The sequence below is a fragment of the Megascapheus bottae genome, chromosome 18, assembly GCF_031878675.1.
Source record: "Megascapheus bottae isolate mThoBot1 chromosome 18, mThoBot2.hap1, whole genome shotgun sequence".
In the NCBI taxonomy this organism is placed as follows: Eukaryota; Metazoa; Chordata; class Mammalia; order Rodentia; family Geomyidae; genus Megascapheus; species Megascapheus bottae.
In genome coordinates, this window is record NC_143526.1 from 7,489,735 (window position 1) to 7,505,400 (window position 15,666).

Consider the following 15,666-nt stretch of genomic DNA (forward strand, 5'->3'; position numbering starts at 1 on the left):
TCAGTAGTTAATTATAAGGAAGCAATGAGTAATTGTGAAGTAGCCTTTTTTTCTACATAAAGATGATGTCACTTGGATAAGAGAACACATGGGGCAACAAAAAATGTTCAGGTACAAACCAGGTATTGGTGGCTGAGTTGTTAATCCTAGCTACTTGGGTTACTGAGATAAGAAAATCTTGAGTTGAAGCCAGCCTGTGCAGAAAAAGCCCTTGAATGTCAGCCATGAGCAAGAAAGTTGAGGCTCTGAGTTCAATTCCTGAAACGGACTAAAATTTTTAAAAAGTTCAAGTCCAGTCAAATTTTACCAAATATTCCTATAATAATAATCTTTCTCTTTATGTAAAAAGCCTGTAAAATACAAAAGGGGGGTAAGTTTTGCCTGGCCCCTCAAAAGAAAACGTTTGAAAACAAGAAAAAAGGAACATGTTTTAAGAGACAATATAAACTTAATTTACAAATTTTTCTACAGCTTTCTTACAATGTTTTAAGATCTTTAATAGCTTAAAGAAAATTCTTCCATGTAGGGCTAAAAAAGTAATATGTAATATACCAATGTTAAGTCAGTACTGGTGGCTCATGCCTATAATCCTAGCTGCTCAGGAGGCTAAGATCTGAGGATCATGGTTCAAAGCCAGCCTGGGTAGGAAAGTCCATGAGATTCTTTATCTCCAATTAACCACCAGAAAACTGTAAGTGGCACTGTGATTCAAGGGGTGGGGTAGTAGCCTTGAGCTGAAGAGCTCAGTGACAGTTTAAACCCTGGGATTAGCAGTAGCAAAAAAAAAAAAAAAGCAATGTGAAAAGAACATTCAAACAGCATTCAGGTCCATTATACCAGAAAAACAACAAGAAAAATAACAACAACAAAAACCAACAGTGAGAACAAAACTGAGGAAATGAGATTTCCTCACATTTCTCTTATAAGAGTGGTACAAGAATCTTAGAGTAAAATCTAGTCAAGTTTAAAGATCATAACCTTGCAATTCTACTGTTTATGTTCTGAAGAACCTCATACAAAAAGAACATGTAGAGGCTGGGAGTATTTGCCTAGTATACATGAAGACCCAGGTTCGATTCATCAGTACCACATACACAGAAAAAGCTGCAAGTGGGGCTGTGGCTCAAATGGTAGAGTGCTAGCCTTGAGAAAGCCCAAGAACAGTGCCCAGGCCCTGAGTTCAAGCTCAGAACTGGCAAAAAAAAAAAAAAAAGGACATGTTTAAAAAATGATTGTAACTTGAAATTATTGTAAATTAGGGACAATCTAATTTATCTTTTGAGCAGAAAGGAGAAAGGATAAATAAATTGTTCACACAAAAGAATCCCATTTATCAATCCAAATTACTGAAACAGAATTACAAATTTTACATTGTGGAAAAATACTAAAATAATACTGAGTAAAAAGGTAGGCTGTACGAATGTTATGTACAATCTAACATATATGTGTATCTTTAAGACATGGAAATAATAATTTTACTTGCAAAGATGTTTATTAAATACTTTTTTTTTCCCAGTCCTGGGCTTGAGCTCGGGGCCTTAACATTGTCCTTGGTCTTTCTCAAGGCGAGAACTCTACCACTTGAGCCAAAGCACCACTTCTGGCTTTTTTCTATGTATGTGGTACCAAGGAATTTCAAACCCAGGTCTTCATGAATGCTAGGCAAGCACTCTACCACTAGGCCAAACGCCGGCCCGTTTATTAAATACTTCTATGTGAATAATTTTCAAGGTTTTATGTCAGCCAATCTCCAACATTCTCTGGAATCAAAATGTGGACTTTAAGTTAGCTGGATATTGATTGCCATGAAACATGGCTCAACACTATGGATTCAGTTTTACTTATAATTATCTGAAAAACCAATTATACCAATAAATAGCTCAGTAATTAGTCTGATATGTCACTTATATAGTCTCTTAAGAAAAAAGTAATTTTAAAAAATATACAACAAATGATATGAACCGGTACACAGGCAATCTTCATGTGGCAGGTTACTGGCAGCCTTACCTGAATAGAAGGGACATCTGTAAAAGCTTTTATAAAATCATCTTCATCAACAGCTCCAGCCCCTCCTTCTTTAGAAGCACCTGCTAATCAGAAGGAAATTAAGTCAGAAAAGATGGAAGAATCTTAAATGCACATTTACAGAGGCCAATCTGAAAAGGTTAAACCTACACAACTTCACCAATACAGCATTGTGGAAAAAGCACATCTATGAAGATAGTGGGAAAAAAACGCAAAAAACACAACATATTCAACATGATTTTGTAGGAATGTGAAGATGAATTCAAAGAAGCATCACAGAAGAATTTGAACACTAAAACTACCCTATGACTGAATGGTGATGCATGTCATTTTACATTCTCAAAACCAATATAAAAGTGCAACATCAGTAATGAACTCTGAGACCAGCATTGGTGGATTATTCCTGTACTTCTAGATACTGGAGAGGGTGAGATTTAAGACTCACAATTTGAAGTCAGCTGGGAGAGACAACTTGCTATACAGTTACCTATAATTAACCAGCAAAAAGCTAGGAATACCAATTGGAGGGGTGAGGAAGGGAAAAGCAAAGAAAAATGACCTAGAATTTAAGCTCAAGTACAAGAGGGAAGGAGAAGACAGTGAGCCATAAGGTAAACTGTGCTTTGGTGATGGTGCCTCAATGTAATACACTGATTTTAACACAAGTACCACCTGGCAGGAGGGGAAGTTATGGAAGGGCAACTAGAAACAGATGGGAACTGTTTTAGTATATGCTCTACTTTGTTGTGTGCCACAAATTACTTAAAAAGAACATGTCAGCTGAGCACTGGTGGCTCACACCTGTAATCCCAGCTACTCAAGAGGCTGAGATCTGAAGATTACAGAAGTGTTGTGGATCAAGTGGTAGAGCACTGGTCTTCAGCTGAAGAGCTCAGGCACAGAGCCTAGGCCTAGAGTTCCAGGCCCAGGACCAACAACAACAACAACAAAAATGCATTACACTCACGTAAGGAAAGAAGTCCAAGTCTCTATCTGCTTATCTTATTTTTAAAGGACCCAAGAGGCTCTATCCCCAAACTCCTAGAGTGGATTAATAACTTTGGCAGAGTAGCACGATTCAAAATCAACCCTCAAAAATCAGTTGCCTTTCTGTATACCAACAATGTATAATCAGAAAGGGAAATTAGGAAAACAATTCCATTTACAACAGCCTCAAAAATATTTCTGAATAGAAGAGATTAAAATGGCAGAAAAGCATATGAGAAAATGTTCATTATACATGGTCATAAAGGAAATGCAAATAAAAACAACCCTAAGATACCACCTTACCCCAACAAGAATGGCCAAGATTTTGAACTCAGACAATGACAGTTGCTGGCGGGGTTGTGGAGAAAAAGGAACTCCACTACCCTACTGGTAGGACTGTAAACTAGTTCAGCCACTCTGGAAAGCAGTGTGGAGGTTTCTTAAAGAAGTGAAAATTGACCTTCCCTACGATCCCACCATACCACTTCTGGGCATCTACCCTGAACATCATAACCCAAGATATGATAAGGCCACCTGCTCAGCTATGTTTATCTCTGCACTATTCACAATAGCCAGGCGATGGAAACAATCCTGATGCCCTAACACAGATGAATGGATACAGAAAATGTGATATATATATATATATATATATATATATATATATGCAATGAAATTCTACATAGCCAACAGACAAGATAAAATAATGGCATTCGCAGGGAAGTGGATGAATCTAGAGCAAATCATGTTGAGTGAGACAAGTCAAGACCAAAGGAACAAAAGACACATGGTATCCTTAATATGTGGCTATTAGATCCAAACAGTGCAAGAGCGAGGTCTCAATATTTGAGTACCCAATGCTATGGACATGGTACTGGAAATATAAACATAACCACATAGACATAAAAACCTATGACTCTATAGATATATGTTTTATTTCATAAATTAGTATGTATGTATGATATACAAACCCTTAGCCTAATTTTGATTATGTTATAAAAACTAAGTGCCAGTGATTGTATATATAGATTCCCTTCTTGAATACTTGTTAAATATGTCATTTGAAATATGATGTAAAAATCAATGTTAATGAATTCTTTAATAAAAAATTTCTGAATAAAGCTATCCAAGGAAGCAAAATACTTCTATAGTGAAAACTATAAAAATCTAAAGAATGAAACTGAAAACAACATTAGGAAATGCAAAGATCTCGCATGTTCATGAATAAGTAGAATTAATATTGTGAAAATGTTCATACTGCCAAAAGTACTCTACAAATCTAACTCAATCCCCATGAAAGTCCCAATGAAGTTCTTCACAGAGATAAAGAAAACAATAAAAAAAAGTTCTATGGAATAACAAAAGACCTCGAAAAGCCAAAGCAATTCTAAGCAAAAAATAAAACAAAAACCAGTGCTACTGGTATTACAATCCCAGACCTCAAGCTCTACTACAGAGTTATAGCAACAAAAACAGTCTGCTACTGGCATAATAAGAAGCCTGAAGATCAATGGAACTGACTGAAGACCCAGAAATAAAGTTATATACCCACAGTTATCTGATATATGATGACAGATCCAAAAATGTACAGTGAAAAAACGATAGCCTCTTCAATAATTGGTATTATTGGTCACCCACATGTAGAAAACTAAAACTGCATCCCTGTTTATTACCAGTATAACTTAAAGTAGGACAAAGACCCATGTCAGACCATCAAACTCAGAAACTACTGCAATAGGGAGTAGGAAAAATATTAGGCATAGACAAGAAATTTACAGGCATAAGCAAAACCAATGTACTTCCACATACTTTGACTTTTCTGAAAGCTGTAGTTTTTCAACACTTATACCCTGGAATTGCCCTCCAAAATAGGTTTCACTGGGTACCAGTGACTGATCAATGAGACAAGACAAGCTCAAAACACAAAGTCTAGGGGCGGGAGTTTGGTCTAGTGGTAGAGTGCTTGCCTAGCATGCATGAAGACCCAGGTTCGATTCCTTGTTACCACATACACAGAAAAAGCTGGAAATGGGGCTGTGACTCAAGTGGTAGAGCTCTAGCCTTGAGAAAGTCCAAGGACAGCACTCAGGCCCTGCGTTCATGCCCCAGGACTGGCAACACACACACGCACGCACACACACACACGCACACATGTGCGCACGAAGTATAGACAAGCCATATTGGCTCACGCCTGTAATTCTAGCTACTCAGGAGGCTGAGATTTGAGGATCGCAGTTCAAAGCCAGACAGCCATGAAAATCTGTGAGACTCTTATCTCCAATTAACCATTAGAAAACCGCAAGTAACGTGATGCCTCAAGTGGTAGAGCGACAGCCTTGAGCTGAAGAGCTCAAGGGCAGTGCCCAAGCCCAGAGTTCAAGCTCCATGACCAATCAAAAACAAAAACAAAAACCTACAAAGTATCAGATTGTTTACACTCATATGTGGAAATTAAGTATTAGACACAGACATAATATTCATGGACATGTATATATAAAGATGCATCAATTTATATAATTATAGACAGGCTTATCTATAGATAGACAGGACAGATACACAACACTAACTATGAGGCTACTTAGGAGAAGATGGGGAAAAGGAAGGGAAAAGAGAAAGGAATTATAACTACAATGGAGAACACCTTTTAAATTTTAGGAGGTGTATATCAAATATTTAGCAGGGAATTATCATGAAGCATATAATTTACTTTCCAAGTTTTTTTTTTCCAGAAGTATGTGTATGAAAATGTATATAAATAGAGAAAATTCAAACAAATATGGGAAATGTCTGGTTATAAACAAAAGTAATGAGTGCTTACAGTGTATCAACTTTGTTGTATGCTCAAAATTCTTCATAGTAAGTACAGGAAACAACTCAAAGCTTGCAGAGATATAATTAAGCAGTAGAAAAAAAGGACAAGAACTGCAAAAATTGATCAAAATATATAGGATAGTATTACAGTAGAACAAAGGATGTTTTATATAATTGCACAGACTTAATTGGCCATGGATTAAAAGCAGAATAAAATGGGCATGCTGCCATTTTATACAAAATTCCAAATATGCAAAATAAACAAGTTACATGGAGAAATAACCAATGTTTTAAAATAAATGAGGCTATTTGTGTAGATACTGAATAGGCCTTATTCAAAACACTGAATGCAGACATCAAAAAGAACATTAGTAGTTGATTGGAATATATTGTAAACAAATGCAAAAATCTAATAACGAAATCCTTCTCTGAAAAACTAATGTAACTAATTTTAAAAGGACAGGTATTTTTAATGCTACAACAAAAACTTTAGAGCACTGATGCAAAAGACACATTTGAAAAAGTAGAAACAAACAAGTACTTACAAACATTAGCACAAAATTAAAAGGCTTATTTTTTTTTTTTTTTTTGCAGGTCCTGGGGCTTGAACTTTTGGTCTAGGATCTGTCTTTGATCTTCTTTTGCTCAAGGATTGCATTCTACCATTTGAGCTACAGTGCGACTTGTGGCTTTTTCTGAATAGTCCATTGCCTATAAGAGTATCATGGACTTTCCTACCTGGGCTAGCTTCAAGCTGTAATCTCCAGATCTCAGCCTTTTGAGTAGCTAGGATAAAAGGCATGAGGCACAAAAAAAAAACAAACAAACCAAAAAAACAAAAAACAATTAGAACAAATCAAGTCCTTTGCAGGTACTGGTGGGGTTGTGGAGAAAAAGGAACTCCACTACACCGCTGGTGGGATTGTAAGCCAAGTTCAGCCACTCTGGAAAGCAGTGTGGAGGTTTCTTAAAGAACTGAAAACAGACCTTCCCTATGATCTCGCCATACCACTCGTAGGCATCTATCCTGAACATAATAACCCAGGAGATACCTGGGATACCTGCTTAGCCATGCTCATCTCTGCACGATTTACAATAGCCAAGCATTGGAAACAATCCAGATGCCCTACTGCAGATGAATGGATACAAAAAATGTGGTATAGGGGCTGGGAGTTTGGCCTACTGGAAGAGTGCCTGCCTAGCCTGCACGAAGACACGGGTTTGATTCCTTGGTACCACATACATAGAAAAAGCCAGAAGTGGTGCTGTGGCTCAGGATAGAACACTAGCCTTGAGGAAAGCCCAAGGACAGTGCTCAGGCCCTGAGCTCAAGCCCAGGACCGGCAAATAAATAAATAAATAAATAAATAAATATTTAAAAAATGGTACACACACACATATACACACGCACGTGCGTGTGCACAATGGAATTCTACATAGCCAACAGACAAGATAAAATAATGGCATTCGCAGGGAAGTGGATGAATCTAGAGCGAATCATGCTGAGTGAGACAAGTCAAGACCTAAGGAACAAAAGACACACGGTATCCTTAATATGCGGTTATTAAATCCAAAGCATACAAGAGCGAGGACTCAATAACTGCATACCCAAAGCAATGGACATGGTAAATGAAATACAAACCTAACTATATAGACAAAAAAACCTATGACTCTATAATCATAATGTTTCATTTCATAAACTGATATGCTTCTATGACATACAAACTGTTAGCCTAATTTTGATTAAGTTCTAAAGACTAAGTCCCAGAGAATGTAATTGGAGATTCCCTCCTTGAACAATTGTTTGTTAAACTTGTCATTTAAAATATGATGTAAACATAAGCCATATAATTAATGATTGTTGTTCTTAAGGTACTATGTTATCTCTCATCACTTCTACTGTCCCTTGGTTATCTCATATTGTTACACTATCTCACTTTGTCACCTGATATATCAGATATATTTGTATTTGGTTATTTGAAATTGGATAGGGAAGGGGGGAAAATAAGATGAGGGGTGGGGGAGAGGGGAAGGGAAATGGGGACCATGACATGTGAAAGGGTATCAATGTGTGGGAATTAATGCACCATTTATCTGGCAAATATCATGTAACCCTTCTATTAATTACAATAAAAAATATATTAAAAAAAACTACCGGATGTAAGTGTTCCAAACAAAAGCAAAATTAAAAAAGGGGGATGCAAAGTCCATTGAGCAACAGTTCCAATAAGACCAGGGATACTAGAAGGATGGATCCTTTTCAAAAAACGGATGTCCAAAGGAAACAGCACTGATTGCACACCTGTGAAACTTTCCAGATGTTGTTTCATTTAAATTTAAGATCTAAAGAAAATATCCATATGCTGTCTGAAGAAAAGCAGAGAATAATGCTCTTAGAACGAACACTACAGTTGAAAGAAGAAGAAAATAAGCGGTTAAACCAAAGACTGATGTCTCAGAGCATGTCTTCAGTATCTTCAAGGCATTCTGAAAAGATAGCTATTAGAGATTTTCAGGTGGGAGATTTGGTGTTCATTACCCTAGACAAGCGCTATGACAATTATGTATTGTTTACTGTTAGCCCTACTTTGTATTTTCTGCATTCAGAGTCTCTGCCTGCTCTCGATCTCAAACCAGGTGAGGGAGCTTCAGGTACATCTAGAAGACTCTGGGTACTTGGGAAAGTGATGGAAAAGGAATACTGTCAAGCTAAAAAGGCACAAAACAGATTTAAAGTTCCTTTAGGGACAAAGTTTTACAGAGTGAAAGCTGTGTCATGGAATAAGAAAGTATAGCATCTGGAAGAAGTTACTACATTCTATTTCATTTTCTGATTTGTCCACCAGTGCTCATTAATCACTTCAAAAACAGGCCATCTTTTTATATAAAATCAATATAATATACTTCATTGGTGTACAACACTTACTTTTTAACTGGCTACATATTAGGAACAATAAATTCATCAAGATCCTTGGCTGAAAAAAAAAATAAAGTTTAAGGTCTAATAGGGTGGGTGTGGCCAGGTTAATTACAGTCAGACAACACAACCCTGAAAGCAGCCTATGGGCATATTCGTCATAAGAAGTATTGGCTGGAGAGCTGAACAGAGTGACCTTACAGTTTCCTTTTAAATCTGGAAACCCTTAGTTCCTCGTCCCAGACTTTCCAACCTCTTTGGAAGTCAGGCAAATTCAAAGGGAGATGGCGTTTCATCTGTAACAGACACAAAGTCCTATAAGAAAAAGGCACTTTTAGCCGGGAGTTTGGCCTAGTGGTTAAAGTGCTTGCCTAGCATGCATGAAGACCCGGGTTCAATTCCTCGGTACCACATACATAGAAAAAAGCCAGAAGTGGTGCTGAGGCTCAAGTGGTAGAGCTCTAGCCTTGAGAAAGTCCAAGGACAGTGCTCAGGCCCTGAGCTCAAGCCCAGGACTGGCAAAAAAAAAAAAAAAAAAAACAGAAAAAGGCACTTTTAGTGATTGGATATAGAGATTCCCTTCTTGAATACTTGTTTGTTAAACATGACATTTGAAATATGATGTAAAAATCAATGTTAATAAATTTATTAATAAAAATGATTAAAAAAAACACAACAACTTGAAGTTGGTTCCAGTGCCTCATTCATGCCTGCAATCCTAGCTTCTTAGAAGGCATCCATCTGAGAATCACAGTTTAAAGCCATCCTGAGCAAGAAAGTCCATGAGACTGTGATCTCCAATTAAGCATCAAAAAAGCCAGAAGTGAAGATGTTGATCCAGTGGTTAAGTAACAAAGCTCAGGGAAGCACCTAGCCCTGAATTTAAGCCCCAGGACCAACACTAAAAAATGAATAAATAAAAAGAAGAAATTAAACCTCTGGCTGAGTACTGGTGGCTCACCCCTGTTATCATAGCTATTCAGCAAGCTGAGTTCTGAGGATCCCAGTTCAAAGCAACCCCAGGCAGTAATGACTGTGAGATTCTTATCTCCTATTAAGCACAAAAAAAGCTAGAAATTTAAAAAACAAAACAACAACAACAAAAAAAACAGGGCCGGGAGTTTGGCCTAGTGGTCGGGTGCTTGCCTAGCATGCACAAAGACCCGGGTTCAATTCCTCGGTACCACATACATAGAAAAAAGCCGGAAGTGGTACTGATGCCTTGAGAAAGTCCAAGGGCAGTGATCAAACACTGAGCTCAAGCCCAGGACTGGCAAAAAAAAACAACAACAACAACAACAAAAAAACAACAAACAAAAAACAAAAAACCAGAAGTCGAGCTGGAACTCAAGTGGTAGAGAGCCTTAAGTGGAAAAGGTCAAGGAGAGTGCCCACACCCTAATTTCCAGCCCAAGTATTGGCACAAAAAAAAAAAATGTGTGTGTATGTGTGTAAGAAGAAATACCATTTCATCCATAAAAATTCTATAATTAGAAAAGCAGGTATAGTGGTTGGAGTTTGTACTTACTAGTCTACCCAGGGAATATCAGGGTTTCACACTTTCTGTACCAGCATAAATCCTAACCGATGGCTGAATGCGATAGCATGTACTGCCACCTCCTTCCCTCCCCCTTCCAACACAATTTAAGAGCCAAATGAGAAATTAACAGAAAAAGAATTAAATTCACAATATGAAGATGAAAGGAATTGCTCATGGTATAACACCTGTCTAGCAACTGCAAGGCCCTCCGTTCAAATCCTGGCACAACCACCACTGTGGGGTGGGGTCATGGAGAAGAGCAATAGAATATATGACTCTATCTGAATGTATGTGATAAATATAAGCCTTGGGTGCCAATGATTATTATAAATGTATATTTTACATAATTAAAATGAATCTAACAAATGGAAAAGTCCTCATATGTGAGAGCATTATGACAGCAAAACTTAAATCAACTTGTGTTTGCAGATGAAGCTGTACAATTTAATAATACTTAAGTTTTAGACAAAAAGAACAGGTAAACCAAGTATGGGAAAGCAAAATGTGAACTATAACACTGGTTAGCGTTAATTAGCACTACAAAGAAAACTTAGGTTAATGATCTTGACTTCTAAAAGTGGGGGTGGGAGGGTGCCCACGTATGTTTTTGAATTAGCTAGTCCCTTGTGATTGCTAGGCAGGTGTTCTATTATATGAGCCATACCATCAACTCTTTTTTGCTTCAGTAATTTCTCAGATGGGATCCAGGCCAGCTTTGGGTCAAGGTCATATTAACTATACTTTCCTATGGAGGACTATAGATATGAACCACCATGCCCAGTTGGTCTATTGTGACAAGGGCCCTGGGAAGGTTTATCAGTAACTATTGGCTCTTAACCTTAAGTCTCCAATTTCTGCTTCCCAAGATTACAGAAGGAATTAAACACTCATTGTATAATCTGGAACTTTATAGATTCTAAGAACTATAGAGGGCCATAGGAAAATAGCTTCCTTGCGGAGACTGGGACTGCCAATTCAATTTCAATGAAATTATGTTAGATTGTTTTATTGCTTCTTATACATTTTGAATGCCTTCAAAATAAATTCTAAGCAAAGAAATTTTGCTACTTTGGAAAGTTTCATAAAGATGTAAAACAAAACAGACCAATAAAAAGAATTACATTCATATTCTTATATATATAAAGAAATTATACAATGTATTATTTATAATTATCTTTCATTTACTAAATTTGTATTTTTCTAAAAACCAAAGTAAAAACAGATAGTATTAGGGGATTGTATGTCAGTCAGTGATCACAGGTTCACTATAATTTGAAAGAAAATAGTGATTTTAATAGTTAATAAATTCCAAATTTTAAGAAGACTTTTTGGGGAGGGGGGTGTCATGGGGCATGAATTAGGCCTGAGCTCTTCAGCTCAAGGCTGCTGCCCCACATGAGCCAAGCCCCACTTCCTATTTTCTAGAGGCTAGTTGGAGGTAAGAGTCTCAGGTTCTTTTGTACAACTATCATTGTCTACATCATTCCTTATTTTTTAGTTTGATTGATTTTGCTTTTTTGTTGGTGTGGGGCTTGAACTGTGGGCCTGGTCACTGTCCCTGAGCTCTTCAGATCAAGGCTACTGCCCTACCCTTGAGCCAAGCCCTGGTTCCCAGTTTTTCAGAGGTTAATTGGAAATAAGTGTCTCAGGTCCTTTTGTGCCTAGGGCTGGCTTTGAACCTTGATCCTCAGATCTCAGCCTCTTGAATAGCTTGAATCACAGGCGTGAGCCACAGTGCCTGGCTGCATTCCTTATTTTCAAAAGTGAATATAGCAATCAAAATAAATGGCATGGGAATAGGGATATTCTAACTCTTTAAAAAAGTAATTTAAACCAGGAAAGACTTAACATCCTTTATAATACTGTAAGAATGATACAGTTGCTTATTCTTATTTGTTGATAATCATGCTAAGCTTTAAAATGAAAAAAGGATGTCCGTCATTAATATGGATGAAAGTCACAGAGATTCATGATCTGGAAGATTCAAATTTACCAACAGAGATAAAGGTACCAACAGAACAAAATACTTTTTGCACTTTTCCCATTTATTGAACAGGCAACCAGAATAAGCTAATTAAATTTTCAGAATTACCATTGCTCAAGTACTTAAGTGCCGGAAGAGAGAACATATCTATATTGAAATTTTAAATTATTATCTAAAATACAATAAAATATAACTTTGACACAGGCTGGACTTCAATTTCCTTCCCTCCCTCCTTCCTTCCCTTCCTTCCTTCCATTCGTTTCTTTCTTGCAGGTCCTGGGGCTTGAAATCAGGGCCTGAGCACTGTCCTTAGGGTTTCTCAAGGCTAGAGCTCTACCACTTGAGCCACAGAATCACTTCCAGCTTTTTCTATGTATGTGGCACCCAGGAATCGAACCTTGATCTTTGTATATGCTAGGCAAACACTCTATCTCTGGACCAAACTCCCAACCCTGGACTTCAATTTTTTTAATATTTTTTATTGTAATTAATAAAAGGGTTACATGATATTTGCCAGATAGAAGGTGCATTAATTCTCATACATTGATACCCTTTCACATGTCTTGGTACCCATTACCCTCCCCCCACCCGTCTTAGTTTTCCCCCCTTCCCTATCAAATTTCAAATAACCAAATACAAATAAATTCAACACATCAGATAACAAAGTGAGATACTGTAACAATATGAGATACCCAAGGGACAGCAAAGGAGATGAGAGATAGCATAGTACATTAAGGGCAACAATCATGCGTTATATGGCTTTTGTTTCAATATCCTGGAGGTCCTTTCAATTAGCTTCATACTATATGGCCTTATGTATCAAGATTTTGCTCTATTGCAGATCTCTGCTAGTAGAGCCCAAGGTTTCTACTGATTATGATGAATGAGGGAAACCATTGAGCCTAAGTCTGGACTTCAATTTTTAATCCATCTACCACCTCAGCTTCCTAAGAGCTAGGACTATGGGCATATATCACTCTCTTCCCTGCTGATATAAGGATTTCAAACAATTACATACTTTAAGAAATTAATATTTTAAAACAATAAGCCAGAAGAAAATATTTATATCTGCATTCCTATTATGAAGTTACAAATATTATTTGGAAAACAGACCAGTAGGATTGTGAGTTTGGCCTAGTGATAGGCTGATTGCCTACCATGCACAGAGATCTGGGTTGGATTTCTCAGTACCACATACACAGAAAAAGCCGGAAGTGGTGCTCTGGCTCAAGTGGTAGAGTGCTAGCCTTGAGAAAGCCCAGGGACAGTAGTAGGTAGGCCCTGAGTTCAAGCCCCAGGACTGGCAAAAAGAAAAAGAAAATAAACCAATAAAGAGATTTTCCAATAGCTGAGCACTACCAGCTCAAAACTTTAATCCTAGCTTTTCAAGAGGCTGAGAACTGATACCTCATAATTCTATCTCTAATCAATCACCCAAAAGACTTCCTAATAGTCAATAAAGTACAATAACTTTTTTTTTTTTTTTTGCCAGTCCAGCACTTGAGCTCAGGGCCTGAGCACTGTCACTGAACTTTCTCAAGGCTAGAGCTCTACCAATTGAGCCTCAACACCACTTCTAGCCTTTTCTATGTATACGTTACTGAGGAATCGAACCCAGGTTTTTGTGCATGCTAGGCAAGCACTCTGCCACTAGGCCAAACTCCCAGCTCCATACAGTAACATTTTTGAAATCTACATATTACCAGGATTTCCTTTTTTAGCAATGGTATAGTGTATAGACCTAATAATAGTCTTAAAAAAAATTCTTCTTTGCTGGTGTTGGCTCACCCCTGTAATCCTATTTACAAAGGAGGCTGAGATCTGTCCATCAAGGTTCAAAGCCAGCCAGGCAATACAAAGCCTAGAGATTCTTATCTCCAATTAATCTAAGTGGGGCTGTGGCTCAAGGGTAGGGCAGTAGCCCTGAGCTGAAGAGCTCAGGGACAGTGCCCAGGCCAGTGTTCAAGCCCCATGTACCTCCCCCCGCCCCCGGCAATTTTTCTTTGTTTAAAGATTGGCACATCAATGCCAAAGTATAAAATGAACTAATTCATGCCTCTAGACTGAGTTGGGTTTTTTTTCTAATTAACTGGAGATTGAGTCACTCAGACTACTTTTCTTAGGTTGGCTTTGAACCTCTAGCTCTCAGCCTCTTGAGTAGATAAGATTAACCATATGTAAGATACTGGTCCATAGTCAAGTTTAATTTTTATTTTTGAGACAGGGTCTTTTTATATAGCTCAGTCTAGCTTAGATAGACTTCTTAATCACCCTATCACTGCCTTCTGAGAGCTAGAATTATAGGTGTACTAATACACCCAAATAAAATGCTAAGACTGATATACATCATACTATATACAAATTTCCATTGAAGACATTGTAGAGTTTGGTAAACAGAACAGTCATAAAGAAAACAATCTTCAAGTATTTGAAAGTACAGTGTTTAGTTCTGAAAACACAGATTTTAATGTAACAAAAAATGAATTGGTACTTATTAGATACTGTGTTGAAACCAAACTCTACAACTTGTAGGTAGGGATGGGGAAGGAAACGGGAGAGAGCAAGGGAAGGAGTAACATTGTTTAAAAAGAAATGTACTCTTTACCTGATTTATGTAACTGCAACACCTTTGTACATCACCTTTGGATAACAATTTCTTTTAAAAAAAAAAAAAAGAATGAACTGGGGCTAAGATGTTCAGTGGCAAAGTACTTGTCTAGCAACTGCAATGTCCCAGTACCAAAAATGAAAAGACCAAAAACAACAAACAAAAACCAACCAAAAAGCCCAGGTGGTGGTTCACCCCTACTCAAGAGGCTGAGATCTTAGGATCAAGGTTCAAAGCCCCACTGGGCACAAAAAGACCTGAGACTTATCTCCAATTAATTAACCTGGAGAAAATGAGAAGTGGGGCCTGGCTCAAGGATAGGGCAGTAGACTTGAGCTGAAGAGCTCAGGGACAATGCCCAGGCCAAGAGGTAGGGAGGTAGCCTTGAGTAGAAGAGCTCAGGGACAGAGCCCAGTCTGAGTTCAAGCCCCATGACCCACAAAAACCAGTTATAAAGAAAAAGAATGAATTGAGTTTTTAAATTTTGACTTCGCCCAGTAGAAAAAGCTCAAGAACCTTCGAATCTTAACTTTGAGGACAACAGGCTACATATCAAGAATTCAATGTCAGCTTGAGCTTTGTAGCAGGAAGCTGTTTCAAAAGGCCAAGAGTTAGAGATGGAGCTCAGTGGTAGAAGATATGCACAGCAGAGGGAAATCCCTAGATACAATCACTAGCATTACAGATAAGCAAGCAAACAAACCAAAAATAATCTAGACAATATTTCACCACAAATAATTTTTGTTTTATTGTAGTTCCTGACTTTAAATATCTGAATATACATTTTACACAAATTT

At 37.6% G+C, this 15,666-nt stretch overlaps 1 protein-coding gene across 50 annotated transcripts in view; it reads right to left on the minus strand.

Annotated features, from left to right (window-relative positions):
- The window catches only part of Clasp2 (cytoplasmic linker associated protein 2), a 206,896-nt gene that overhangs the window by 105,951 nt on the left and 85,279 nt on the right, over positions 1-15,666 (minus strand). For 25 of the 50 annotated variants that reach the window (XM_090351849.1, XM_090351844.1, XM_090351847.1 and 22 more), the window contains one exon: positions 2,008-2,087. In XM_090351849.1, coding sequence (XP_090207975.1) covers positions 2,008-2,087 — 80 coding nt within the window. Of the gene's footprint in view, positions 1-2,007; positions 2,091-15,666 lie in introns of all 50 variants that reach the window. The other 25 variants (XM_090351848.1, XM_090351843.1, XM_090351866.1 and 22 more) reach the window with 1 other exon arrangement.